Consider the following 27,991-nt stretch of genomic DNA (forward strand, 5'->3'; position numbering starts at 1 on the left):
ATGCTGTTGCATCCCACGGTGTCAGGATTGTGCGCCATGTTGCAGACCATCTATGAGACTGAGTCCTGTTTTTCCTCTGCCAGCACAGACAGCCACCACCAGCCTCTGGAGCTCCTGAGTGGCAACAGGGGCTCCAGCACTGCCATGCCCACCGCTGGTGAGTCATCTCTGGGAAAGGAGAGATGGGGAGGAGGAGGGGGGGGGGCTGCTGTGCGCTGGAGGTTTGATGGGGCATCAGACTAAAGGTTTTGATCCAAATGTAAAAAGTATTATTTATAATGTCTGGTGATTACTTTGTGTATTTGTAAGGAGGGTTCGTGCTAACCGTTTCCTGTTATGTTGAGCTGTATTGTCGTGTTACCAGGGAAGCTTATAGGGTTAAAAAAAAAAAAAAGGAGGTGTTTGTGTGTTTTTTTGATTGAATAGGATATAATGATGGACAGTTGGTTTAGGTCAGAGGTTTTCAAACTGTGAGGTGTGCCTCCCCCAGGTGGGCACGGGACAGTTGAAGAAGGGGGGGGGGGGGGGTTCTTAGGGATAGACAACAAGTGCATGACAGCATTCTAAAAACAACGGGAAGTTAGTTATTGTAGTTCAGCCTGCTTCTTAACACGGTCAGCAGTTGGAGCTGCAGCAGAGGCTGTGACACGCACCTCACGGAGGCAATTTAAGGTACTTTAAAACCCTTAGTGCCTGACTGCTGCAATTTGCGTCAAAACTCGCACTCCTTCTCAGAGTCATAACTCAGTCAAATCTGAATGCACAGACATGATACACATATTTTTAGATTCAGTGTGACTGCACACTCTCCAAGGATGTCATTATCTTCGATGTCCATTGCAAATAAACATCCATATGTTTTCTTGGAAATCACAGAAAAAAAAGAACTCCAGAACTTGCCCGAGAATCATCGTGTTTTTATGTTTTTTTCCAGTATTAAAATGATTCAGTGATAGTTGTCTGTAGACCCATGGGTACATTGCAAAAAGGAACTGCTTATAGCTAATTCGGCATACTTTTAATGGTGCCATTTCACCAAAATGTAAACAAATATAGGCTAAAAGAATAAGCAAAACTCAGGTTGTAGCTCACAGATAACTCAGTGAATCCATGGCAGTGTTATACTTTCAGTTTACATCCACCAGCCCCTAAATTATAAGAACTGCAGTGTCAAAGCTTGGCGCATGATCATCCCCCCAAACAGAAGTAAGAATAATTGTGACAAAGTCCATTAATATTAACTTCTTTCATGTTGCACTTAGTGTTTCCCAAAGGATTTTGTGAGACTGTGGTGGGTGGACCTCAAACCCTCTAGGGTGGTCAGGGGGCATGCTCCCCCCTGAAAGAACATTTTGTACACTTTAAAGCTAAATGCATTAATCTGGAACTGTGTGCTCTAGTAAACAATTGAATCATAAACACATTGGTTGTATAGATATGAATTGCATAGCACTGAAAAAACTTTAGTCCACCTGTTGTGGGTCTCACCTTGTGTATAAATTGGACTGAGACTGGACAACCAGCTCCCAAAAACAGCTTTTTCTTCAGCTATTAAAGGAACCAGTGAGGCCCAGAGCTGAGAGGGCTGCGCCGACACTCATAGAATCTGGGGTTAAAGTACGTATATCTAACGTTCTATATCGTATAGGCCTCTAAGGCTATCGATAGTGGGATAAGGATGAAAAGATATAGTCTATGTTTACCCTCACTGGGTCCTGACAAAACACTCGTTGTCTTGACCAGGTCTCTGAGAGGTCTCTTGAGAAAGTGTCTCAACGGGATTACCTGTCAAAAAAAAGGTTATATGAAAATAATTCAATAAAAAAACTGGGAGAAGACCATGAAGCTGCAGTGCAAATATTAGCTAACGCAATAATAATTAGCCTAGTTAGCTAGCTAGATATATCCTTACATACATTATACATTGTTTTTTCAAGACAAGCAGCCGGATATGTCCGTCGACATCAGTAAGGAGACTGACGGCTAACGGCGTTAGCTAACGTTGACGTTACCTAACTTAGCTAGCTGCTAGGATTACTAGCTACAGTAACGTTATCCGTTTGCCGTACATTGATAATGATGCCTTGGTGTCTCGGATGCAGCAGATGTTTTATTTTGTGAAAAAAAAAAAAAAATAGTGTAAAAATATTTTAGGTTCATTATGAAGATGTGGCGCTGCCAAATGAGGTGGTTAATAGGAAACAGTGACTTTCATTATTTTTGGGACAGTAATAAGGCTCAGAATATCCCGTCAACATGGTTGTTATTCCTGGAATACTCGCTCCTCTATCAATTCAAATACAGATATTTGCCCTGTCTTCACTTTTTCAGGAGAAAATGCGCTGTTCCAATAATCACACTCTCTTGTGATGTCCTGCGGAGTTCCATCTATTGCTGTACACTGACCCTTGTCAGTTTAGGGGGTTTGGATAAGCTTTGTTTGGGAACCTTTTGCTCTACAGAGCCTTGAGTGTTCAGCTGAACTCCCAGGACGCTACTTTCATTTTTACTTTTAGATTTAAGTAGAAATCCAGTGCCCTTAGTTATACGTGTGGCTGCTAAAACACCAATAACGCCTGTCATGGGTATTCAACGTGTGGAGGTTGTTGTTCAGTCTGCTGGACAATGTGGCTGCCGAAGTGGGATGAGCTGGGTTTGGAGTGTGGCTTGATGCTGCCTCTTGAAGCCAGCAGGCTGTTGGTTGGTGCAAGCATGACGTGCACTCGCTCTAATCTTCTTTTCGGCTGCAATTACAGCGTTGGCTCGCTGGCGAACCCAGGTCAGTGTGTATGTGAGCTTGTGGGTGTGTGTGTGTTCAGACTTAACAGGCTCACAGACACTTGAGTATTGGTGTTGTGGGGGCAATGTGTCCTCTGCTGTAGGTCGTGTTTTCTCAGATAAGCCTTGTGTTTGCTCTTTACTAATTTTGATCACATTTATTCTTTATAACTGGTGATGCCTTTTACATGAATGTTTTTTTTTGCACGGAACTTTTTAAAAAATGGCCAAGCTACATTTCTAGTGACGACTTATCTGTGAACTAAACTTCTCAAACCAGCAAGATGATTTATAATTCCTATCTCTAAACCCTTTAGCACCTGCTGTGTTTTTACCATTAAAACTAGCAAACTGTTGCCTTCATTTGAAGTTGTGTTTCTGTCCTAAACAACAAATCTAATTGCAATATTCACTCTCTTTTTAGCTCTCTTTTGGTCCATCTGGCTCTTTAGCCGCTGAATGCTCCACTATGTTCACCAGCTAGTCGCTAACTGTGTCTGTCTGCTGTGTGGTGCTGAGCAGGTAGCTTATAATTGGTTTATCAAGGCTTTTTGGCTGGAAACAGCCGCCAGCTGCTACTGGAAACAAAGTTGATGAAAGCCTTGGGACGTTAAAGCTGCAGGCTGTAAACCAAAACAGTGAGCTGGAAGATGCTAAAGCGTTCCATAGAGCTGAGGGGAAACTGTAGAGTCCTTTTTTTTTTTTGTGGGTTCATGACTATGAATGACTACCTTCACATTACACATAGTCATTGCACCCATTGTTAATACAAAAGTATTTGTCAGTGCAGCTTTAATAAGTAAGTGCCATACTTACTGTGTAATTGATGGAACCAGATGTTGTCAAAGACAAGCCTGGTGTAACACAACAGACAGCATCCGCTGTGGATGACCTACAGTCTGCCAGCCCATAATACTTCTGACCCACCCTCAATCACTATAGCAACGCCACACATGTGACTCTCTCTCTCCCTAAGCTTCTAATTTGTCTAAAGTACACACAGCCATTATACTATTTTTACCTCACTCTCTCGCTTGCTCTTGTCTTCTCTTTCTCCCTCTCTCTCTCTCTCTCGCTCTCTCTACTGGCTTTTTTTAGAGTGTTTTGCAGGGCTGATGTCATAGTGCCTATTTTCTTTTAGCAGCGCAGAACGAACAAGACAGGGAGAGAGAGATAGAGAGAGAGAAGAGAAAAGACGAATATTGGTTTCCAGAAATACCTCCCAGCAGCAGCAGCAGCAGCAAAGTGAAGTAGAAACTGGACTTCTGCTACACACCTCTGTCTTCCTTCTTCCTTCTTTGTGTCCTCATGAACCTTTCTTCATAATTAGTGACAGATCTTGGCCAGCGCCCCCCCCCCCCCCCCTCATTGTTGTTTTTGTTAAGTCTCTTCTTCTAAATCTTTGTTGCTTTGCTCATCGCTCCGGTGTTTCTGCACTACAAACCTTCCAGAGAGTTTGTGGGCTGCTTCCCTTTGTCTGTTACCTGTTCACCTATTCTGAACTAACTGGACCACATAAAACGCTTCCTGTGTGGTCCAATCAAATCCAATTACCTCACCAGTGGAAGATTCTCTAGAAACTGAAGAGCTGCAACGAGCAGTCGATTAATCGATTAATCGATCGCCATAGAAAGGGCGACTATTTTGATAATCGGAAATTTGTGAGCAAAAATGCCCCCCAAAAAATGATGATTCCAGGTTCTGAAATGTGAGAATTTGTTGCTTTTCTTATTCTTACATTATGGTAAATTGAATATTTTTTGGTTTTGGTTTGTTGGTCCGACTGGCATTTTCCACAGTTATCTTAATGTTTTACAGACCTATCTATGAGTGGAGGACATAATTGCCACCCTACTGTTCATACATGATGTTGTGGATCATTTCTGGTTTCATCTGTGCTGAATATTTTAGGAAGAGCTGGGACGTCTGACAGTATTTCACCCGTGATGAGAGTTCATATGAGCTGCATTATGTAGCATCTTTACCAGACGTGGGTACGGCTATCATTTTTAGCCTTTTCTGACGGCTGGGACATCTCCCTGGTTGAATACAGCAACTGCACCTGATGATTCTCATTATCAACCAATCTGCTTATTATTGTTTCCGATTAGCCTAAATGTATGTGCGTTCATATATTTCTTACTACTCCTATTCTATTTAAACTCTTAACTTGAATCAAATTGAAGGAACTGGCGGGATTACATTTCACTGTGATTGCACCTTATATGGTAACACGTGACAAATAAAATAAACTTGATTGATTGAGAAAATATAGAAAAACTTGCCATCATATTTGAGGTGCCTGTGTGTTGAAGTGCCTGTGTGGTCTGTCCAGCAGAGATTCATTTTCCTATCATGGACGACAAAGACAACCAGCAAATATTCGCATTTGAGATGCTGCAGCCAGTGAGCGTTTGACCTTTTTGCTTGAAAAAAAAGAAAAGACTGGAGCATGATTAAAATTGTTGCCAATTATTTTTCCATCATTCAACGAGTCAATTAATCGACTAATCGCTTCAGTGTGGGCATCAAATGCTTAGCCGGGTTGCCCGTCTTGTTCACGCATTCTTTGGTCTGGATATTTTCTGATGTAATATGATATTTTTCATATATATCAGGCTATTATATATAAGGGTCAGACGGTTTCAGGCAAAGTTCTTGTGCGGCTGCTGTTGCGCTTACGCGCATTTGCTACAGTTTCGCTCATTGTGAGGTAGCAAAAAAAAAAGCAGAGCTGAAGAGATTCGTCTGAAAATGACCTGCAACTTCTTTGATCATTTAAAAACCGTTGGAGATCCCCTGACCTTTCCTCCGGCGCCACCATGAGGTTGACATCTGTGATTGTGACAACTGTTGGATGGATCGCGGGGTAATGTGACACACACATTGAATTGTAATAACTTTGGCGATCCTCTGACTTTTCCTCCGGCGCTGTCACCGGATCAAAATAAAATGTGTCCAGTGCTTTGGTTTATGACCACATACCTGTAGAGCTAGTGACGTTCCCATCAGCCTCAGCTGCAGGTTGTGTGTGGTGCCATTTAGCAAATGCAAAATGCTAAACCAAGATGGTGAACCTGGTAAACACTACCTGCTAAAACATCAGCATGTTAACGTGACATCCACTTCCAGCTTCTCAGTTGGGGAGATCCTCTGCTTCTCTTTGTCTCATGTGATAGTCAACTGAACATTTTCAGGTTTTGGACTGGACAAAACAAGCAATTTTGAGGGTCACTCTGGACTTGAAGAAATTGTGATTGTGGCTATTTTCTGACACGGTTTCAGTGCCAGTTTATGGAGGAATGCCTTGTAGAGGCCACCTAGACCCGACCAGTGCTAAACGTGGAACCCAACTGTGCTTCATACATAACCTTTACATAAACTGTGTGAAGAAGCTCGTCGTTGTGATCTTTGAGCTCTCTGCGTGGCTTTAGTGTGATCGCATGCTGGGGTCACATTGGCACCGAGGTCTCATCACCAGTCTGCGCTGGTTTCTAGCAGGACTGGCTGGCCTTTCATTCTTTTCCCAGTGTCCGTCCTGGTGCTTCATTACTGTGTGTAGCTGCCGTGAGCTGCAGTCGAGTCAGAAACCGATATGATTGACTGAAACGTTGCCTCTTTGTCAGACTGAACGTTAGTGTGTGTGTGTGAGTGTGTGTGTGTGTGTGTGTGTGTGTGTGTGTGTTTACCAGACTATAAATGTCTTCGGTTTGACGTCAGACGCTGGCTGCTGTGGAATGCTGCTCTCTTGCCAAACGGACTGTTGTACACACACTCACAGACCAGTCTCTCTCTCTCTCACACACACACACACACACAGGGACAGTGTGTGTGTTGTAGTGGAAGGGGAGACACGTGCGTCACAGTGAAACGCCAGAATATTTATTTAGGTAATTTAGATGCGAGTAGCTGTGTGTGCACGCGTGCACACACACACACACGCACATACACACAGACACACAGCCTTATTTATCCCCAGTTCCCAGTTTTTGGGCTTTTTACCAACTTTTTTTCTTGCAACAGCCACAGTGACTGAGCAAACTAAACGCTCACAAACCAGCAAATCTGAAACTTCTTGGCGTGTGTGTGTGTGTGTGTGAGAATGAAAAATAATCTGCTCATTCCACAAGATTTAGTCAGAAATAAAATCAGAGCTTGCCCTGAGCCATAACAATGGATTAGAATGAGCAAGGCATCCGCGCTCCTCACTATAGATACACAGTGCATGCTTGTCTTTCCCTGTGTCAAGGTCTGAGGTCAGAGGTCAGGTTGTGACTAAAGGCAGTGACGATTTGAAATGATGAAATCCTTCCTCCTCTCAGTAGTCCCAATCCTCCAGGGCAGGGCTAATAAGCTTGGCCTTATTGTGGATGTTGCCGTTTGATTAGCTTAGAGACCCCATGTGACGCAAAAGCAGAGGGGGAGTGCCAGAGGACGGGAGGTGACCAATCGGAGCACCTTCGTCCAGAGAGGGAGGTCACCGGTCAGAGTGTGCAGTAAGGTGAGGCCTAATTGAATTTCCTCCCTCCCTTGGCCAGCAGACGGGTGAATATACTGACGTCCCAACATGGTGCGGTGTGTGGCCCCTTCCAGGAAGTAGCCCGATCCAATAGCAGCTGAAGCCAGGAGAGTGATGGTGCCCCTGCCTCAAGGGCACATGAATAGGCACTGATGGTGATGGGATGCTGAGACCCCCCCCCCCCCCCCCCGTCAGGCAGTGTGTTCACCTGTTGGCTCTCTGCACTAAACCTAAAGAAATAGTCCAAAGTGTCCCTCTCTCTCACACTCTCTCACACTCTCACACACTCTCACACACTCTCACACACACACAGACAAGTGATCAGTGTAAGCTGATTGGAGCAGCTAAGCTGACAGGAGCTTCCGATCTGGGTGCCGCCGAGTCTTAGCATCGTAGCTTATACATGAGTACTTTAAAAACCTAAACAACCACACGCAGAAAGTCTTTCCATCCAGCTGAATTCATACGCATATTCCATTTTTGCAGTGAGAGGAAACCGAAAGAAAAATTTCAACATCATATTATTATTATTATTATTTTTTAACGCTTGGATTAGGTCGAAAAAGTGGCGTATTGATCAAAAACAGAACGAAGCATGCAATTTAAACATCCTCAGGCCGAAGAGACCTTTCCTCCAGTCAGTATGTGAAATTTCCATCACGTGGAGAGTCCTGTAATACTGATACACAGCAGAATCAAAACGTTTTGCAGCAATAGTCAAAGTTCCAAAATACACCTCCAGGTGACCAGACAGTACCAGCCAATCGCAGCGGGAATTTCCCCAAGCGCTCCACATTTACGCGTTGACACATTTGAAATGTCGATGATGACTTCTTACCGCTTTCATTTCGCAAGGTGAAAAGTCAGCTGGTGCCCGAAGCAGGAAATCAATATTGGTCGGTCACGCTGATTAGCCCGGGTGGCGGCCACAAATCCAGACGAGCACGCAGCGGTGCGTTTGTCACTGGCTTTTTTTCTTTACTTCCGCCGTGGTGCCATAAATAACAGCTGGCCTCTCTGATCGGTTGCCTCTGTGTATATGTGTGGCCACGTGTCAACATATTCTGCAGTGTCCTTTAGCCTAGCCGCGCTGAATATAGGCTAGGCTAATGCCAAGGTAACAGGAGGGTGATTCCAAGTCAGTGCTAGGCTAACGCTAGGCCTGTGGCTATTTCAGGCGGCAGGACGCTGTGTTCCTCGCTTCTTGCAACACTATCACAGCCCATCTGAATGAAATGGGAACTGTGTGTGTGTGTGTGTATGCAATGAATGATGTAATAGCCTGATGTATCCTTGACAACATTTTCCAGACCAATCAATCACTCTCTCTCTCTCTCTCTGTGTTTCTCTGTCCTGCAGTATTGGAGGTGAAGAGCAGCCTCCCATCGGGCATGCAGAGCCCAGTAGGAGCAGCAAGCGAGCAGCGAGGGGGAGGTGGTGAGTATGGGGTCCTCTAAGAGTCCTTGAGGGGTGGTTCCATGTCTTAAAAAATAATAATTAATTTAGTGGATCGAATGCCTCCTAAAAGTGGATCACTCCACTGCCAAAGAGGTTTTTAGGGTTAAAGGTGAACTCTGCCAATTTTACACACCGTCCGTTTACAGGTGTTGGGGGAGTAATACTGTTTATGTCAAGTACGTAGCATGCAGCCCATTGTGGCTCCAGAGGGGGCTGTGTGAAGTCTGATAGGTTGACTTGAGTGATGTGTCACTCGAGTCAGCGTCGGTTGGGGGTTATAAATTCGAAATTGACAAAAATCTGGGGGTGTGGAATGAGAAGGAAGTGAGTTTGCCAGACGTCTGCAGCCCACTCCCCATCTCTGCTGCAGGCTACAATCACAGTTCTTCTGGCCTCCATGTGGTATCTCTGTAGCCTCCACTGTAGCTAGAGCGGGTACACGCCGTCCAAAATGTTAAAACACATCTAAAAACCAGAACAACACAATCAGCAATGTAATCGAGACATACATCAATGAGATATATAATATAGTTGCCCTGCTTTTCCAGGTGGGGGTACAGGAGAAGGACCAGGAGGAGGAGGAGGAGGAGGAGGAGGCCCCGTTGACCTCCGGACAGAGTCCAGGGTGGGGTCTCTGTCCGGAGGTTCGGCGGTGGACACGGCCCAGAGAGAGCAGCAGCTCCAGCAGGAACTTGTGCTCCTCAAACAGCAGCAGGAACTCCAGAAACAGCTGCTGTTTGCAGAGTTCCAGAAAAAACATGAAGTGCTCACGAGGCAACACGAGGTCCAGCTGCAGGAACACCTGAAGGTAGATAGGCAGGTACTCAACTCATTTAGTGAGCCTCCAGTCTGCAGGACAGAAACCCTCCTACTGACTCTCATCTCTCATTTGATTCAGCTCGTCCATTGGTTTATTTGTCACTCAGGAGGATGTGTGTGTGTGTGTGTGCGTGTGTGTGTGTGTGTGTGTGCGTGTGCGTGTAAGCAACAACAGGAGCTGTTGGCAGCAAAGCGGCAGCAGGAGCTGGAGCAGAAGAGAAAGCTGGAGCAACAAAGACACGAGGAGCAGGAGAAGCACCGACTGGAGCAGCAACTGCTGCTGCTGAGGAACAAGGAGAAGGGCAAAGAGAGTAGGTTATACCTATGCTGCTTACTGCCCCGCTGCGCACATGTTTGCTCCGGTGAAGTGTCCTGACTGCCGCCCCTTCTCTCTCTCTCTCTGCGATGTGTCTCGCAAAGGTGCCATTGCCAGTACGGAGGTGAAGCTGAAGCTGCAGGAGTTCCTTCTCAGCAAGAAAGAGCCCGGCATCGGAGGACTGAACCATTCCTTCTCCCCAAAGTGCTGGTGAGGATTGCAGAGAGCTCCGCCGCTGACATCACTGTAACCTTACACACTGGCTCAGTCTCAAACTAAAGTCCACTCCACGTCATTACCCGTGGGGGGGGGGGGGGGGGGGTCTCAGGGGTTGGTGCTTAAATACATAGTTTTGAATCTCCCGTACGAACAGTCATTTAGTGATTACAGTTGCAGGAAACTGTACTGCATGAATGGGAGAATGTCGCTTAGTCACGGATCAGAGAGTGTGATCCCGCCTCGTTGCCCGGTGATGGTGGTGAACAGGGTCTAGCTTGTGAGGCTTGAACAGTTTGGTAGCCTGACCCAGCCGCCTCAACACTCACTGAGGGCGTTCCACCGGGTTTCTAAACCAGGGCCCGCATTTAAAAGTAGAAAATGGCAACGTGTTGTCGTCATCCATGGTTGTGCTTCTCTGACCGTTAATGTTCCCTACATGCAAGGCAACATTTTTAGTTCTGTAATGTCACAATACGAACATATCTCTCAAGTATTATAACCCTGCCATTATTTGAAGAAAAAAAACCAAACACCATTTATATATAAAAGTAGGAGTGGTTTCCTAAGTTAAAGTAATATTGCTGTAACACTTCTAACACGCCATGCGGCTGCTCCATAACAGGTGTGAATAAGGCTGTAACAGACACACGCATACCAAAAAGCCATCGCTTTAACAGATAGACGAATGTAATGTGTTGCATGTCTGAAGGGGGCTACAGATGTTCATTTCAACAGTCCCAACAGTGGCCCTTGCCAAGCTTTTTCCCAAATCCTAATTCTGCACCAGAGAAAACATTTCCACATTCACAGTCACAGGAAATAACAGGAGAGGCATCCTGGGAAATGCCTAAATGAAAGTACACTGAAGCAGGTTGACAGCAGATGACTTTACTGAAACACTTTGTCACTTCATGTTGAGAAAGTGTTTTACCTGCCAGCTAACTCGCTTTCTCCTGTGTGTGTGTGTGTCTGCAGGGGAGCCCAGCACACCTCCCTGGAGCAGGGCTCTCCTCCGCAAAGTAACACCCCGGGAACTCCTCCCTCCTACAAACTGCCCCCGCTGCTGGGGAACTACGAGGGCAAAGACGACTTCCCACTCCGCAAGACAGGTAGGAGAGACGGATACAGGCCGAGGGAGTGTGTGTGTGTGTGTGTGTGTGTGTGTGTGTGTGTGTGTGTGTGTGTGTGTGTGTGTGATTTGTCACTTGCCATGTAAAAGTACTTTTGACGAAGGACTACGCGGAGGTGGAGTGTGGTGTGTTTATATATATTATTATATGTGTGTGTATGTGTGTGTGTGTGTGAGTCAGTGTGAGTCTGACTCACCGGGGAAGAGGTAGCCTAAACCTAGAGATAACACACACACACACACACACACACACACACACACACACACACACACACTGTTTTAGATATAACTGATAGCATGTGAAGGCTTTTTCTGTGAACATGTGAGTTCAGAAGTCAGGCTGTGAAACTGATTCTTTTCAGTTTGCTCATGAATAAAAAAACTCATTGGTAACGCCGGAAATCACAAAAAAGCGAAACATACTGAAATTTCGCTTGGCTTCCACTCCAGTCGCCCAACTCACCCTCTTAACATTCGCATTACAGTAAAGAATATAATATTGGATCAAACATTATATGAAGTAAATAAATATTAATATGAAATTTGAAAGGACACTTGACTCAAGTGTTCCTTGATTTCATACAGAAGCAGGCTTCTAATTTCTAGCCGGCGACCGCCAACCTTTGCAGACTTTATGTTAGCCAGCTAGCATATCAAGCTTATGTTGGCTTCATGGGTTGGTTTAAAATGCCATCTCCGGCTGGCCTTTTAATCTGCCCAGCGGACTCGTCATGAAACAAGAACCCTGTAAAAGATGGCGACGACGATGATGCTGAAAGCATAAAGCCAAAAAAAAAGCATCATTCTTGTTATTTCGTTCTGACAAAACCCCCGGTTGACGGGGGCTTTGCTGACATACATGTTTGTAGTTTCAAACAGTATATTTACGGTTTTTGAAGTGAAAGAAAATGACGGCTTTTAGGATGACGGCTTACCGTTGTGTTTCGCTGCTAGCATTAGCCTTAACTCTGATAGCACCCAGTGCTGGCTTCCACAGTGAGAAAATACTACCCAGTGGTATACTCAACATAACCTGTAACTCCTCAAACGAATGTAATAGTGATGAGTAGTTAATGATATGCTAACTCTTGACCTTGAAAGTAAAGCTTGATTACTACTGTAGCTAGTAAGTTAGCTAGATGCACATACTATTGATGTTATATAGCCAGGCGATGTTACCTTTCTGTTCCCCTCAGTGGCCTCCTGCTTGAGTAGGTAGCTATGCAGCTCCAGTCCAGTGTGATATGAGTGACACTCAAGTCGGCCAATTAGATAATATTTTATCTGTTCACAGGAAGTGTCTAATCAAAGGAGTTCATAAGTTTTGCCAGAAAACCCCCCGCACTTCCTCATGACTCATTCAAACGCTGATCTTCTCGCTGAGCTGACAGCATCCGACTATTAAGTGATATTTCCTCACATACAGAATAGCCTTCGTCTTGCAGAATGAATACACACTTGAAGTTCCAGAAGTGTCTTCTTTTCAATCAGTACTCCGAGTTCATAGGCAGAACTCACTTTCTTTTTGTGCCCCACTGCTTTCCAGACGCACACAACACACGACAAAACGGCCCACCATCAGGTCTTCTTTAGCGGCACTCATGCAAAGCAGATGTAACTGCGGTTAGGCTCATGTAATTACATGCTTAGTAAATACCCCCTGATGTGTCCTGGGATACTGTAGGCTTACACTTGATAACGAAAATGGATGGATTTATAGCATGAAGTTCAAAAATCCCTTCGTGCCCATGTCCAAGTCAAGACTGTGGGGACTGATGCCGCACAGACAAAGGGTAAGCAGCGACAAAGCATCCATGTTTTCCTGGATTCAGGAATGTTGGATACCGTTCGGGCAGCTTAAACCAATAAAACCTGGATGCTTTTTCCCTCCTCCTGCTCCTTGCCCTTAACCTTGACTTTTAGGCCAAAGCTCCCTTAAAATACACCCGCTGTAGCTGCTCATCCCAGCCAGCCAAAATGTAATGTAGGATTACCAGACAGCCTGCGCTCCTGTATCCGCCCTGATAGTCTCCTGTTGGCAAATCACCAGGCACCTTAAAATACCCCAATGAAATACTCTGCCGAACAAACCTCTGCACTTCACAATGAAACATAAGAGAGACACAAAAGGGACAAACACTGTGTAATATAACAAAGAAGGGTTGTTGATCCAATCCGTCCCCCCCTCCCGCCTCTCTCTCTCTCTCTGGGTCTCTCGTCCAGTCTCGGAGCCTAACCTGAAGGTGCGTTCGCGGTTGAAGCAGAAGGTGGCAGAGAGGCGGAGCTCTCCGCTCCTCCGCAGGAAGGATGGAACCGTCATCAGCACCTTTAAGAAGAGAGCCATAGAGATATCAGGTGAACACACACACACACACACACACACATCGGTCTGAAAGAAGTGCGTGGTTGAAAATAGACAGGAAAACTCAGCAGCAGTGTGTGAACTCACTAAATAGATCATTTTACTAACACATTAGACATTTTATGAATCAACTTGAATATGAATTCCTCTCTCTCTCTCTTTTTCTGTGTGTGTCTGTGTCTCTCGACCAGTCTCCTCCCTCTGCAGTAGCGCTCCCGGTTCAGGTCCCAGCAGTCCCAACAGTTCCAATTCGGCTATCGCCAATGGCAACACAGGATCGGTCCCCAACATACAGACTGAGGTACACACACACAAACACTTTATTTTTAAATTTAAAGTTATACTCACCGACTGGACAGACAGCTCGAGCTTGCCACCTACTGTGGTTCAAGAAAAGTCAGTTTATTGGTACATTTACAAAACAAGTGCTTTACATAATAAAATACATCAAAACAGAACAGCTATAAATAGGTAAATACTGGAGCGGAAACAGACAAAATTGATCAGAGGATCTTGGGGGGGGGGGTTTGTAACTCATTTCCGTTGTGTTCTGTGCAACTTGCGTCTGTATTTGTTTGTGTTTTCTCAATTTGCATCCTTGTTTTCTAAATGTTATGCATCTGTTGTCCGATTGGTGGGATGTCCATATTTGCTTTTTATTTTATAGGTATTATTTTTGCAATAGACCAAATATAAAAAACAAAAAACATTTTTGGGATTTTCGGGACGGATGACCAGGACCTCTGTTTTTTATTTTCATTAAGCATGAGAATTGTGAGAAGGCGACTTTTTTTCCAGGGGCCGTAGATAAAAGTGACTATTTCGAGATTGGCAGGAAGTTACTCGGTACAGTCAGGATCTAGGTTTGCTTTTTGATCAAAGGTTGAATGACGGCACGTTTGAAGGAAGATGGGAAGACGTATCCATTCACTAGGGAGATGTTTGTTATGGATGAAATACCGGGCCCAACTGTATCAAATACTTCCTTAAGATGGCTGTGTGGAATTGTGTCCAGAGAGCGAGTAGCGCCGACCCGTGTTGAATTTGAGTGATCATTTAACAAATGTTAACAAGTTGTGGAAGTTAGAAAAAAAGTATTCAGAGGGATGAACTGACTTGATTTGAGAGAGCGATACTGTTGGTGCTTACAGTAGATGTTAAAAACAATGGTTACCATAGCAACTAGGACCAATCTACAGTGTCTAACCATCAGACTGCCCTCTCAGTTACTGCTAAGATTTCACAGAGCGGGACACCTAAGCTAACCAGTCTGCCTGCGTGTCTGTCTGTCTGCAGCTGAGATCTCTCCATCAGACGCTGGGGGCTGATGGGACATTGAGTCCTCTGAATCTCTACACCTCGCCCTCTTTGCCGAATATCTCCCTTGGCCTCCCTGCCAACACTCACATCACGGTGAGTGAAGGCAACACACAAATGCATACTATACATATCCATTTATACACACTTTTACAGGATATACATATATATTGAAATGACTCTCAGGAGAGTTTCCTTGTATGTGTGGTAACCATGGTAATGCCCCCCCTTTCCCCCCCAAGAATTTGTCGACCCAGCAAGAGGCAGAGCGTCAAGCCATCCAATCGCTGCGAGGGGGCGGGGCTCTAACAGGGAAGTTTCTCTCCACTTCCTCCCTACCTGCAGGTAAGCTTTACCAAAGTTCATGATTGAATAAGTTGTTATGGTTTAATTATTATATTAAAGTATTATATATATTTTATATACTCTATTTCAATATGTATGGAAATAAAAGTGTGATATAAAGTCATTTATCTACATGGGCAATTTCGTTTTGAAATGTATTATTTGGAACTAGTAATAACTTGATAATGTTTCTTTGTAGGGGTGGGGCATGATGTGGAAACACCACCCCCCAGCTCTCATTCGGCCCATTCCTCGTTATTGCAACATGTACTACTGCTGGAGCAGGCCAGACAACAGACTGCTATGCTAGCTGGTACACACACACATGCACAAGTACACTAAAGTCCATGCTAACGTTCACCCATTAGTAACCAACTCATTGTCTTTCTGCTGTGACCTCCACCCACTCAGTCCCCATGTACAGCCAGTCGCCGCTGGTTACGGCAGAGAGAGGCGTGTCCAGCGGCATGCGGGCGGTCAACAAGCTGCCTCGCCATCGGCCATTGGCTCGGACCCAGAGTGCGCCGTTGCCCCAGTCCCCACAGGCCCTGCAGCAGCTGGTGGTCCAGCAGCAACACCAGCACTTCCTGGAGAAACACTACAAGGTACACAGGTTCACACACACACACACACACACACATTCACATGTGCACACTATCACACACTAACGTTACCTGGTGTGTATAGATGCTATCGAAGGGGGCAGAGCTTCCCAGGCCGCCACCCACCCACCCGGAGGAGACAGAGGAGGAGCTAACAGAGACCAATGACATGCAGGAGGACGGCGGAGGGGCAAGCCTTCACAGGTGTGGCATTTCAACCAGTCAGTCAGTGTCAAAGACAAATTGATTCATCTTTATCAATATCTATATACTCATGTTGCCATAAACACCTGACTGTTGTTTTTAAGTCTGCCTTGTTATTTTGACCAATCAGGCTTCAGAAGGAGGGGTCAGACGACAGCACGCCCCCATCTGAGCTACTCTGTGTTCACGTGAAGGACGAGGAGGAGCATGGGTGCATGCATGTGAAAGGGGAGAGTACAGAGAGCGAGCTGGACGAAGAGGAAGAGGAAGATGACATCATCCAGCTGAGGGAGGGCGACGAAGAGGAGAGGGGGAGCTACACGCAGGTTTGTGTGTGAACGCAGTGCTGCTCTCTGTAGAGAGTGAATGTGCTGCAGTCTGCTGTTTATTACATTAAAAAGTCCCAGTGCATCTCTGCAGCCCCACACACTCCTCATGTCTGCTTACATGCTAAGATAGTGATTCCCAACCAGGGGTACTTGCACCCCCCCCCCCCCCCCCATATTTGTGTTTAGGAGAAAAACTAGCATCCAAATAGGAATACAAATTGGTTAAATTGGTGGCTAATGCACACCTCCCGCCAACCTGAGTCAGTTATAACACATTCAAGCCACGCATTGCCATAGTGCATGACAACTAGTTAGCAAGCTAGCAGAGTGGTTGAAGTGGTTAGCTAAAAGCAATGCTTTAAATCGTTAGATAAAAGGATAATGGGTAATGTTTAAACATTTGAAATAATTATCCAAAAGAAATGAATAAACTGTTGAAATAATTACATGAAATGAATGAATCAGTTGGCTGGAACAGTTTAAACATATTGGCTAAGTGGTTGGAATAGTTAGCTTAAAGTAATGATAAGTAGTTGAAATAGTTAGCTTAAAGTAATGGATTAACAGTTGAGATAGTTAGCTTAAAGTAATGGATTAACATCCAGTTCAGTTGAAATTAACACATGATCCCACAAAGGGATGAATCACCCAAATGCATCATCAGCCGCCCTCCTGCTGTTTTCTGTCTTACTGTGTTTGCTGCAGACAGTTGTTGTGTGTTAGCTGTCTGACTCATCACAGCTAACTGTTGGCCTGTTACTTCAGTCCAAACCCGAGATGGCTTCAGGTGTTTTTCACCTGCTTGTTTTCACACAGTGTGTTTGCGTATCGCCCTTCGGTGTTCTTTTGGGTTTTTTTTTTTCTCTCCATTGTGCTGCTTCTTCAGAGAAACAACACACAGCTTTGGTGAGCTCATTACACAACATGCCTATTATCTGCTCTCAATGAAAAGTACAAGCTTTGAATTGACCAAAATTTGACACATCGTGTTTTTCCTGTCAGGGACAAGACCTAGTGTGCTTGAAGGACTAGCTCGTAAGTTGTCAGATGCCTAACAATGTGGTGCTTTGACCAACCGGTAATGTGCATGCAGTTTGAATCATGACTGCTGCAGCACTCTGATCTGATTAATGCACAGATGTGGGGTCCAATCATGGAGCCAAAAATGCAAAAAACACAAATTTCTCCCTTTTGAATATTGATTTTTGTTTCTCTCCAAAGAGTGCATGGGACGAAGGATTTGCAGAGTAGATATGTACGCTGTATAGAAAAGAACATGCCATTTAATTTCAGTTGGACTTTAAAGCTGCACTAAGATATATTTATATTTATATTATTTTTATATTAACAATGAATGAAATGACTGTGTGTAATGTAAGAGTGGTTGTAGTGACAAACTCACAGAGAATTAACACCCTCTCAGCTCTACAGAGCGCTTTAGCGTCTTTCGGCTAATTGTTTTGGTATTTCCGGCTTATCAACCTCATTTCCAGCAGCAGCAGCAGGAGGCTGTTTTCAGTGCAGATGCTCTCACAAAACCACTGTGTGCTACCTGCCCAGCGCCAAACAGCAGACGCACAAAGTTAGCGACAAGCTGGTGAACATAGTGGAGCATTTAGCCGCTAAAGAGACAGATATTTCAGAGCTAGATGGAGAGTGAATAATGGACTTGGCTAGAAGCACAACTCATAAGTCAATGCTAATGTTGCTACGCTTGTGTTAGATGTGTACATAGGTTTGCTTACACGTTTGGGATAACAACGTTATAAGGTGATAACATGTCAATGTTGTGTTGACAGTTTGTCGTGCTAGCCCCATGTGGCCAAAAGAATCAATTAGCGCTGCTTTGAATATTACTGCTGTAAATAGACGGCTATGACGTATATGATGCAGTGTAAGTGCACGGTGCATCATGCTAGCTTATTAATATTGTCTTAAAAACAAGTTGATTATAGCCTTTTGTGGCTGCGGAGGGAGCTGATCGAAGTCTGCTAAGTTGCCTCAAGTGATGTCACTTGAGTCGACATCTGTTGGGGGCTGAAGACTACAAGTCTGAAGATGACAAAAGATCTGGGGTTGTAGTAGCGAAGACATGAGCTTACCAGACGTCTGTAGCCCACTCGAGGCTACATTAGGCGCTACTAGCACAACACCCCTGAATCTGTCAGGTTTGCATTGTGGGTAATGTAGGCAATCGGGAAGACGATATCCCTGGTTCTGCTGCATTGAGTTGGATGAATGATTTAAAAAAAAAAAACTGTCCATCATGAGACCAACAATGTAATAGGAGTGTAGCACTCTTTTAAATATCCTTTTATTTGAGGGGAGGGTTGAATGGATCCAACAAGTACTTTTTCTTTTTTATAAACACACAAGTACAGGATGAGTCATCAGAAGAAAGCTTTGACATTTTACAGAAAAGGGTGGGATTTGAATACTAAATTGCAGAACACTTTTGTGACGTGCACTTGCCGCATTTTGTGACATATGCAAACACAACACCCCAAAACGAACTCCTTTAAACCATCCCGGCGTGAACTCACCGCTGGGTGTCCAGTCGAACTTGAGCAGAGACACACACGCCCACACACAATTGTTGACGCTGCAGTGACATCACCCACTGGTGACTCAACCACTGGACTCATCGCTGTGTGTGTTCCTGTATGTCTGTATATCTTCAAGTGCGTGCGTGTGTGTGTGTGTGTTGTGGTGTCCACCCACACATGATGAGTCACCCAGTTCGCAGCAGGGAGCACAGCAACACCCTATATATAGAGACTACAGAATATGTGTGTGTGTGTGTGTGTTTGTCTGCAGTACACACACACACACACACACACACACACACACACACACACTCTGGAGGTTGGTGATCAGTGAGATTTCAGGACAGTCAGTGCAAGTGTCATGAAAACTCACTGTTGTTGTCATCATCATGACAAGCATAGTAACAGCAGTTTTTATCATCAGTAAAATCAGATGTCAGTCGTAAGTTTTAGCTCAGATTTTTATGAAATGATACAATGTTTAGAATTCTAGTAATTTCAGTGTGTGTGATGACAGAGAGAGAGACAGGAGGGCTGTTGGTGTAAAGCATGCTGTCCTGTTTTACACACACACACACACACACACACACACACACACACATACACTCTCTCTCCTCCATCATTGCAGTGAATGGACTGATCTCTGATTCATCCTTCTTCTATGAATCATAACCCTCCCCCCCCCCCCCCCCTCTCTGTCTCTCTCCCCTTTCCCATCAGGCCTTGCAGCAGCTGGGTGTGTTCCAGTCCTCGTTGCCCCACAGACCGCTGGGAAGAGCGCAGTCCTCCCCTGCAGCCACTGTCAATCCCATCAAACACCTCTTCACTACCGGTCAGTTTTTTTTTGTGGTGGGGGGGGGGGGGGGGTTGTGTGTCATCAGGTTTTGTTATTGGATGAGAGTTTGACATCAGCGTCGTCTCTCCGCCTACTACAAGCCACCGTGCTTGTTGCCTAGCAACAGGGAGCTGACTCTCTGTCGGCTGACTGTTCAGATGAACTAAGTGAACTGACTGAAACACCACACATTCTTGAGTAGTGTTTTGTCTACTGTAGCTCATCCTGGTGTGTGTGTGTGTGTGTGTATGCATACATACATACATACATATATATGTATATGTGAAATTCCCTCTGTTGCTTGCCTGCATTCATTTGCTGTTTGCTGTCAGTACACTTTTATTAACACAAGCGTCATCATTTGGTATTCTTCATAATGATTTATTTTGTGGTTGATAGTATTTTTAGTATTTCATTTTATGCCTCATTATTAGAGAGTGGACAGTAGAGAGCTTACAGAGAGAGACAAAGGTCCTTGAACGTGGGGCGCTGCCATCACGTAGAGAGAGCTGTAAACCCCAGGTCACTAGGGTCGTATTCCCAAAAATCCTAAGGCCGAAAGTAGCTCCTAACACACCGAGTTATTAGGAAATAAGGGGCAGTGTCAGTCCTTACTTCTAACAGAGGAGGACTCGTAGGGATAAGATCCTTTGTGAGTACGTCCTGTCTTCAGTCTAAAAGTGGGTTTTACATCTACATCATGTAAATCAAACAATAAACGTGTGTGTGTGTTTCGCTGCAACAGGTATCTTTGCTTGGCATGTCTAGCCGTAGATGTCAAAGAATACATATATATATATATATATATATATATATCAATATATATAAAACCTCTGTAAATGATGAGTCCTGTATACTTGTAATAAGCATGTAAGATGTGTTTCATATCTATCTGTTATGTTTACTAGACACATTGTGGTAAATTCAATGTCCTGCATGTCTCACACACATTTCACTCGTCGCTACTGACATCTTATGGTGCTCATGTGTTACTACAACGTAAACTATGGAGGACCATTAACATGTATTAGTTGTTTTACTGGGTTGATGGCTGCAGAAATGATGATCATTTATCATGTCTGCATGTGTTTTTGTTACTTATTTCTATTTTTTTAAATGTTTTTACCCAGCCCCCATCTGGGGACAGTTTTATTAGTACAGGCCACAGCCCTCAGCTACTACTGGAGTATCGGCTTTTGTCTCAGAGTATACGGTATTCACTCTCTGTCTCTCTCACTCTCTCCAGGGCTTGTATATGACAGTCTGATGCTGAAGCATCAGTGTGTGTGTGGCAACGCTCACATCCACCCAGAGCATGCTGGGAGAGTGCAGAGCATCTGGTCCAGACTGCAGGAGACGGGCCTGCTGGGTCGCTGCGAGGTACACACACACACACACGCACACACGCACTTTGCAAACAGGACCTTTGTACTCACAGCAGAGCCACACCCACAATGCTGTAATGTCACGGTTGGTGCGCACACTGCAGGCCATCCCAGCATGCACTGCAATACACTGCTGACATTCACCTTCCAGAGGAAGTGAGTTGAGTAGAAGCCTTCGTGGCAGCTCAGCTTCTTTGACTGATGAGCTCTTTTTCCATCATTAAACACATCTTCTCTGCATCCACACACCAAAGTTTCCATTTTCCATCTCCGTGTTCAAAAGCTTTTTTTGTTCTGTTTTTAGTGAGTCGACTCTAGCAATTATCAAATATCCATTCTATTTGTTTTTTTTCTTATGTGCAAATTTAAAATGTGCGAGCTCCTCACTCAGTCTCTCTCTCCGTCTGTGTGTGTGAGCAGAGGATTCGTGGGCGTAAAGCGTCTCTGGATGAGATCCAGTCCGTCCATTCAGAGTTCCACACTCTGCTGTATGGAACCAGTCCGCTGAATCGACACAAGCTGGACCACAAGAAACTGCTGGGTACCTGTCTGTCTGTCTGTCTGTCTGTCTGTCTGTTTTTCTGCACTCTAAGACTAAGATAAAGTCACTGGAAAACTGGGCAGAATTGTATGTTCAGACGTGTCCATGCCGCTGTAATCAGGGAGCTCTGGAGAAATCCCTGTTTAGGGCAGATCACTGGGAGTTGCACTCGGGTTAACGCCCCCCCCCCAAACCAAGTCTCCAGTAGGGGAGTTAATTGGCGGCCCAAAACAAAATAGTGCCGACCTCTATTAACCTAAAGTCTGGAAAGTCTGGCCAAGTTTTGCATTATTCCACACACAGAAGGAAAATGGTGCTGCTGATGACGTCTGGGAGAAGTATTCAGATCCTATCCTTAAGTAAAAGTACCAATACTAGAGTTTAAAAATACAAATCCTGCATCCAAAATCCTACTTGATACTAAAGTACAGAAGTATTATTAGCAAAATGTATTTTGAAGTATCAACAGTAAAAGTTCTACAGTGTCTCATGTGACTGATATATGACTGCATGATTCAGTTTGTCACGTGCGCTGTAAAGCTACAGACACGTTACTCCGCAGAGTCATTTTGGAGTCATTTTTTTCGGGAAAATAAAATGTTTTTGTGGTTGATTTGGAGCAGCTTCAAATACAGATTTTTTTGTTGTTGTTGTTGTTGTTTAGATGTTGTGTCTTATCCGCCCAATTATTTCTCTGTTATTACAAACAAAACCTACAGTATATCCCTGTATATTGTATGTAGTTGTATTTAATATAAAAAGAACCTTAAGGGCGTACGAACTGAAAGGGTGCTGACCTACCGCGTAGCTTGAAGTCATGAATTGAAGGGTACATCTGCAATCCTGCTTCTTGTGTAACCTCTCCTCTGACTGGTTGTTTCAGGTCCAATCAGCCAGAAGATGTACGCTGTGCTTCCCTGTGGAGGAATAGGGGTGAGGCTCTCTCTCTCTCTCTCTCTCTCTCTCTATCTACTTGCCTGTCTGTCCATCGTGTCTGTGTATATCAGTGTTTTAGCTCTGGTTTGAGCTCTGTGCTGCTCCCCCCCCCCCCCCTGCAGGTGGACAGCGACACCGTTTGGAACGAGATGCACTCGTCAGCGGCAGTCCGCATGGCGGTGGGCTCCGTCATCGAGCTGGCCTTCAGGGTGGCGGCAGGGGAGCTGAAGGTAACGCACACACGGAAAATACCAACAAGTGTTTTTCTGCAGCCAAAAACGGAAACACAGCGCCTGACCTGCCCTTCACTTCTTTGTTTGTGTTCCAGAATGGCTTCGCAGTGGTGCGTCCGCCAGGCCACCATGCCGAGGAATCCACTGCCATGTCAGTACACCCGCACGATCATTGTCACGCCACTACGTATTTCACTGCATCACATTTTGAGGATGATTAACTGACAGTTTGTGCCACTTTTTCTTTGTGCGTGCGTGTGTGTCTGGCGTGTGTGTGTGTGTGTGAACAGGGGTTTTTGTTTCTTTAATTCAGTAGCCATCACTGCCAAGCTGCTGCAACAGAAACTTGGAGTGGGCAAGATCCTCATTGTGGACTGGGTGAGTAGCACTGGCACACACACACACACACACACAAACTGTCAACATCGTCACCTGTCGCAGGGAACAAACTGAACTTTTTACTTATTTTTAATTATTCATTCAAACTGATAATTATATGGAATACACCTCTAGTTTACTGCTGCACCTGTTGCATCACGATCCGAAGTTCACAATATTTTTTTGACGTACATCTTTATTTTGCTAAACCGATATGTGCTGTCCATATTCCCATAAGAACAGTAGCTAATGTGACTGTATCATAAGCACAAGACAAAACCCTCCATACCTGCAGCGTAATGAAATTCTGTTGTTTCTGCAGCAAAAAGCAAAATAAAAGATATTTGACCACAATGCACAGACAAAGGTTCACTCATAAATACGCGTACTGCGTGTGTGTACCACTTTAATAAAAACCCACGGCTGCACAAGTATGAGTTTGTAGTGACTGACCTGCCGGCAGGACAGTACTTAAGACGTGAAAGGGATACTTGTTTTGACTGGATTGTCCCGTTTGCACGACTGCATTTATTCACCGCACGCTTACATTTGTGCGGGCTAAGAGAGCTCATGTGTCATAACACCCCGTTGACCTTCTCTCTGATGCCACGGTTGACCCGTCGCTGCAGGACATTCACCACGGCAACGGCACCCAGCAGGCCTTCTATAGCGACCCCAACGTCCTCTACATCTCCCTCCATCGCTACGACGACGGGAACTTCTTTCCTGGCAGTGGAGCTCCTGAGGAGGTACGCGCGCACACACACACACACACACACACACACACACACACACACACACACACACACACACACACACACACGCACCCACACAAAGTAGAGGGGGAGAATTCAAAAATAGTTTAAAGGAGTGTCATGTGACCCTAACTACAACACTACTGACTGTGTGTGATTCACACGCTCTCTCCGGCCTTTCGCTACATGGTGATTTGTGGGTAAATGAATCTACAAATATTGGTGGTTCTCTAGCGGCTGTTCATTATTTTACACCCCCATGACCACCTTACACACACACACACACACACACACGTACCACCAAAGACGTCACGATGATAAGGTCTGTCTCCCTCTCGGCAGGTGGGCTCAGGCGCAGGTGTCGGCTTTAATGTGAACATAGCGTGGACTGGAGGAGTAGAGCCTCCTATGGGCGATGTGGAGTACCTCACTGCCTTCAGGTAAACATTATTATTATTATTATTATTATTATTATTGTTGGATGAGTATCTTTTAAAAGCATTTATTTAAATGGTGACATTATGACCGAGGCCTACGGACGGAGAGAGACACAAGTGAGTGGCAGCTCTCTGCAGTGCACACTGATGCTTGTGTTGAAAAGGTTTCAGCTCGCACAGAATATTTGCTCTTTTAATCATTTGACTTCATGGATGTGCACGAAAACACACGCGGTCACAGCGCGTGGCGTTAGGCACCTCAGGCTAACGTACACTTTAGTGCTTTGGTGAATAAATACTGTTTCATGCGGTCGGTGGAAAGTTGCTTCATGTTCACTATGAACACGCCTTACGGAAATAACAAGCTTTAAAATGTCCATTTCGTGTGTGTGTGTGTGTGTGTGTGCGTGTGTGTGTAGGACTGTGGTGATGCCCATCGCCCAGCAGTTCAGTCCAGATGTGGTCATGGTGTCTGCAGGCTTCGACGCTGTGGAGGGTCATCAGTCTCCTCTGGGAGGATACAATGTCTCCGCCAAGTGTAAGTTTGCTGCACTGGTTACCGCGGTGACCAGAGCGAGACAACCGATCTGTCCGTCTGGCGTGATTGCCGAATAGCTTTACTGAGTGTTTCGTGACTGTGCTCGGTGTGCTCCGGCAGGTTTCGGCCAGCTAACGCAGCTGCTGATGGGTCTGGCGGGCGGGCGCGTCGTCATGGCGCTGGAGGGCGGTCACGACCTCACCGCCATCTGTGACGCATCAGAGGCTTGTGTCTCGGCGCTCCTGGGAGACCCGGTGAGAGAGAGTCCGAATATCATCAACAATTATTATTATGTTTTAATTTCATGCCAGCCTTTCTCAACCTGGAGGTGCTGGCCACCGTCTTTATGAACAATATGGAAATATTACACCACCAGTAAGACAAGTACTTCCGTCTTCAGTAAGCTGTAGTTAGTCACCGCAAATCACCACAAAGGAGCAGCCAATGTAACTGCTCAGTGCAACGCTGTAGTCCATTTGAATGTTAAAGGAATAGTTCAACATTTTGGGAAATCCGCTAATTTGCTTTCTTTTTTGAGAGTTAGATGAGAAGATTGGTACCACTCTCACGTGTGTGTGTGTGTGTGTGTGTGTGTGTGTGTGTGTGTGTGTGTGTGTAAAGTACAAAGCTGGAGTCAGGACTTGGTTAGCTTAGCTTAGCATAAAGACTGGAAACAGGGGGAAACGGCTAGCCTGGAAAAAGCTCACTAGCTAACACCTTGTTTAACTTGTGCATGAACTGATATAAAAAATAATAGTATAATAGTCCTCTGTGATGAGCATTGTGTCTGCCGGATGAATTTTCACCTCTCGAACAAGAAATACAGAAGTTGACGTCATGCATTTCCGTTAACACACACTCTCTGTCTCTCTCAGTGTGACTCTGTGTTTCAATGGCCTCAGGAGAAGCCGTGTCCAAAAGCTTGGGCCTCACTGGAGAGAGTAATAGAGATCCAGGGTAAGAAACACACACACACACACACACAGATATACAGTAAATGTACACAATGCTGAGAAGCTACAACATGTCATGATCCTCAGCCCATGCGTATCCCTCTCTCTTTCTCTCTGTCCCTGCAGGTAAACACTGGTCTTGTCTCCAGAGTTTGTCTCAGACGAGCGGCCACTCGCTATTGGATGGCCCCCGGGGGGCTCAGGGCCAATCGGAGGACGAGGCCGAAACAGTCAGCGCCATGGCCTCCCTCAGCGTCGACGTCGAGCAGCCGGGCTCCGTTCCTGACAACACGGAAACCAGCAGGTCAGCTCAGCCTCACGCCATTTCACGCCAATGAAATGCATCATGAAATATAGATTTTATGTCAGTTGATAATGACTATAGAAATCCAGCAAAAATAGACCTGGGACGTGCAGTTAGCTGAGAACAGCCAACGGCCAACGTGGCTACAAGTGACAATTAATGCGATAATAAGATGCTATATGCTAACATCGTAGCTAAAATGCTAAGCCAAGAACTGACACGGTAGTGTGCGTTATAGAGCAATATTTACCTGTTAGCTACCATTAGCTAACATTAGCCATCAAGCCTGTAGCAGCAAAATCCCTTTCATTTGTAAGTGGAACAATGTGTTATGTCGTCTCTCAAAAGTCACAGTCTTACTTTAAGACACTGTGTCCTATTATTGTAAATATGAAGACATCCATGCCAGTGCTTTCGATGAAATATTAAATTTAGCACAATTTATTTTAGCACAGGGTTGTGTCACAATGTGTTAAACTTGTAAACTTGTTATGCACATATTTTGTGCTCTTAAATGTGACGTTTGATTTTGAACTGCCCGCAGGTCCACAGAGGAACCAATGGAAGAAGAGCCTGTATTATAGGAGGAGCTCAAATAAGAACTGCACGAAAACTCCACATTCACCTCCTTCTGGCACCTCCTCTTCCTCTTCCTTTTTCTCTTCCTCCGCAGAGTGTGTGTAGGTACACCCACACACACACACACAGACACACACACACACACACAGAGTGGAATTGTGCTGTTGTGGAGGACTCCGTTCGGCTGAGGAGAACATTATGGAGGCAGGAGAAGGCGGGGCCTGTGAAAAACATGGAGACCTTTCTCTTTTTCAATTGGTTCATCCGCCCGAGGAGGAGCAGACGACTTGTTAGCATCTCCACGGAAACCAGAGGAGGAGAGGGTCAACAAGGAGACACGTCTTGTGACCTGTACACTTTACCACCTGAACACAGCACCACTGAATTTCTCCCGTCCACCCCCCCAGTCACTCTTCTGTCTTTCTACTTTGTCCCTACTCCTCTGTTTCTGCAGCGGGACGTTGACTGTGGAAAACCTGAATTTGAATCTCGTCAAAATGTCAGACACCAAGCGGGACGACTTGTCTTCTTGTCTGTCTGTCTGTCCGTCAGAGAGGTTGGCTGGCGGAGGAGGGACAACTCGTTTTAAAATGAGCAGAGGAGGAGGAACTAGGTGCCTTTTTAAATTAAAAAAAACAACAAAAAAAACACAACAAAAAAAACGTCCAATCAGAAACCACAAAACACCACCGCCGCAGCACCTCAGCAAACCAACCAGCCAATCAGGACTGAAGAAACACATTGATGCACGCACACACACACACACACACACACACACACACACACACACACACACACACACACACACACACACACACACACACACATGCTGTTGTTGTTTCAGTGAGTTAATTTTCAAGTCTTTGTTTCTTCATCTGGATGCCTTAATTTGTTCTTATCTCACTATTTAGCGACCTGGAGAGAGAGAGAACCATGAGAGATGATATTCATACATATTCAGAAATGTATTAAAACGGCTAAGAATTGTATTTTCTTTCAAAACATACAATATTCACGCCAGGTATTCCAAACAGACAAACAAACTGTTTTTTTTTGAGAGAAGAAAAGCCTCTAAAGCCATCATTTCACACTAGAAATCTCCAGTAAAAATCTCTGTTGAATATTAATGTAACATTGATAATAATATTCAATCAGACTTTTTATGGGATCTGGT

The 27,991-nt window shown here is 45.0% G+C and overlaps 1 protein-coding gene across 1 annotated transcript; it reads left to right on the plus strand.

Moving 5' to 3' along the window:
- On the plus strand, nucleotides 1-26,881 carry hdac5 (histone deacetylase 5). Its single transcript, XM_070923294.1, has 28 exons — nucleotides 1-157; nucleotides 8,657-8,734; nucleotides 9,304-9,563; nucleotides 9,741-9,885; nucleotides 9,995-10,100; nucleotides 11,085-11,218; nucleotides 13,462-13,593; nucleotides 13,792-13,901; nucleotides 14,897-15,012; nucleotides 15,150-15,262; nucleotides 15,462-15,575; nucleotides 15,674-15,867; nucleotides 15,950-16,068; nucleotides 16,199-16,394; nucleotides 19,664-19,775; nucleotides 21,025-21,158; nucleotides 21,584-21,704; nucleotides 22,588-22,637; nucleotides 22,763-22,870; nucleotides 22,969-23,024; nucleotides 23,164-23,251; nucleotides 23,881-24,000; nucleotides 24,349-24,446; nucleotides 24,863-24,981; nucleotides 25,102-25,235; nucleotides 25,857-25,938; nucleotides 26,061-26,238; nucleotides 26,783-26,881. Exons 1-28 carry the CDS (start codon nucleotides 1-3, stop codon nucleotides 26,820-26,822), a joined length of 3,414 nt encoding a protein of 1,137 aa, XP_070779395.1. The 3' UTR covers nucleotides 26,823-26,881.
- Nucleotides 26,882-27,991: the final 1,110 nt, after the last annotated feature.

The sequence above is a fragment of the Enoplosus armatus genome, chromosome 17 (assembly GCF_043641665.1).
Source record: "Enoplosus armatus isolate fEnoArm2 chromosome 17, fEnoArm2.hap1, whole genome shotgun sequence".
Taxonomy (NCBI): domain Eukaryota; kingdom Metazoa; phylum Chordata; class Actinopteri; order Centrarchiformes; family Enoplosidae; genus Enoplosus; species Enoplosus armatus.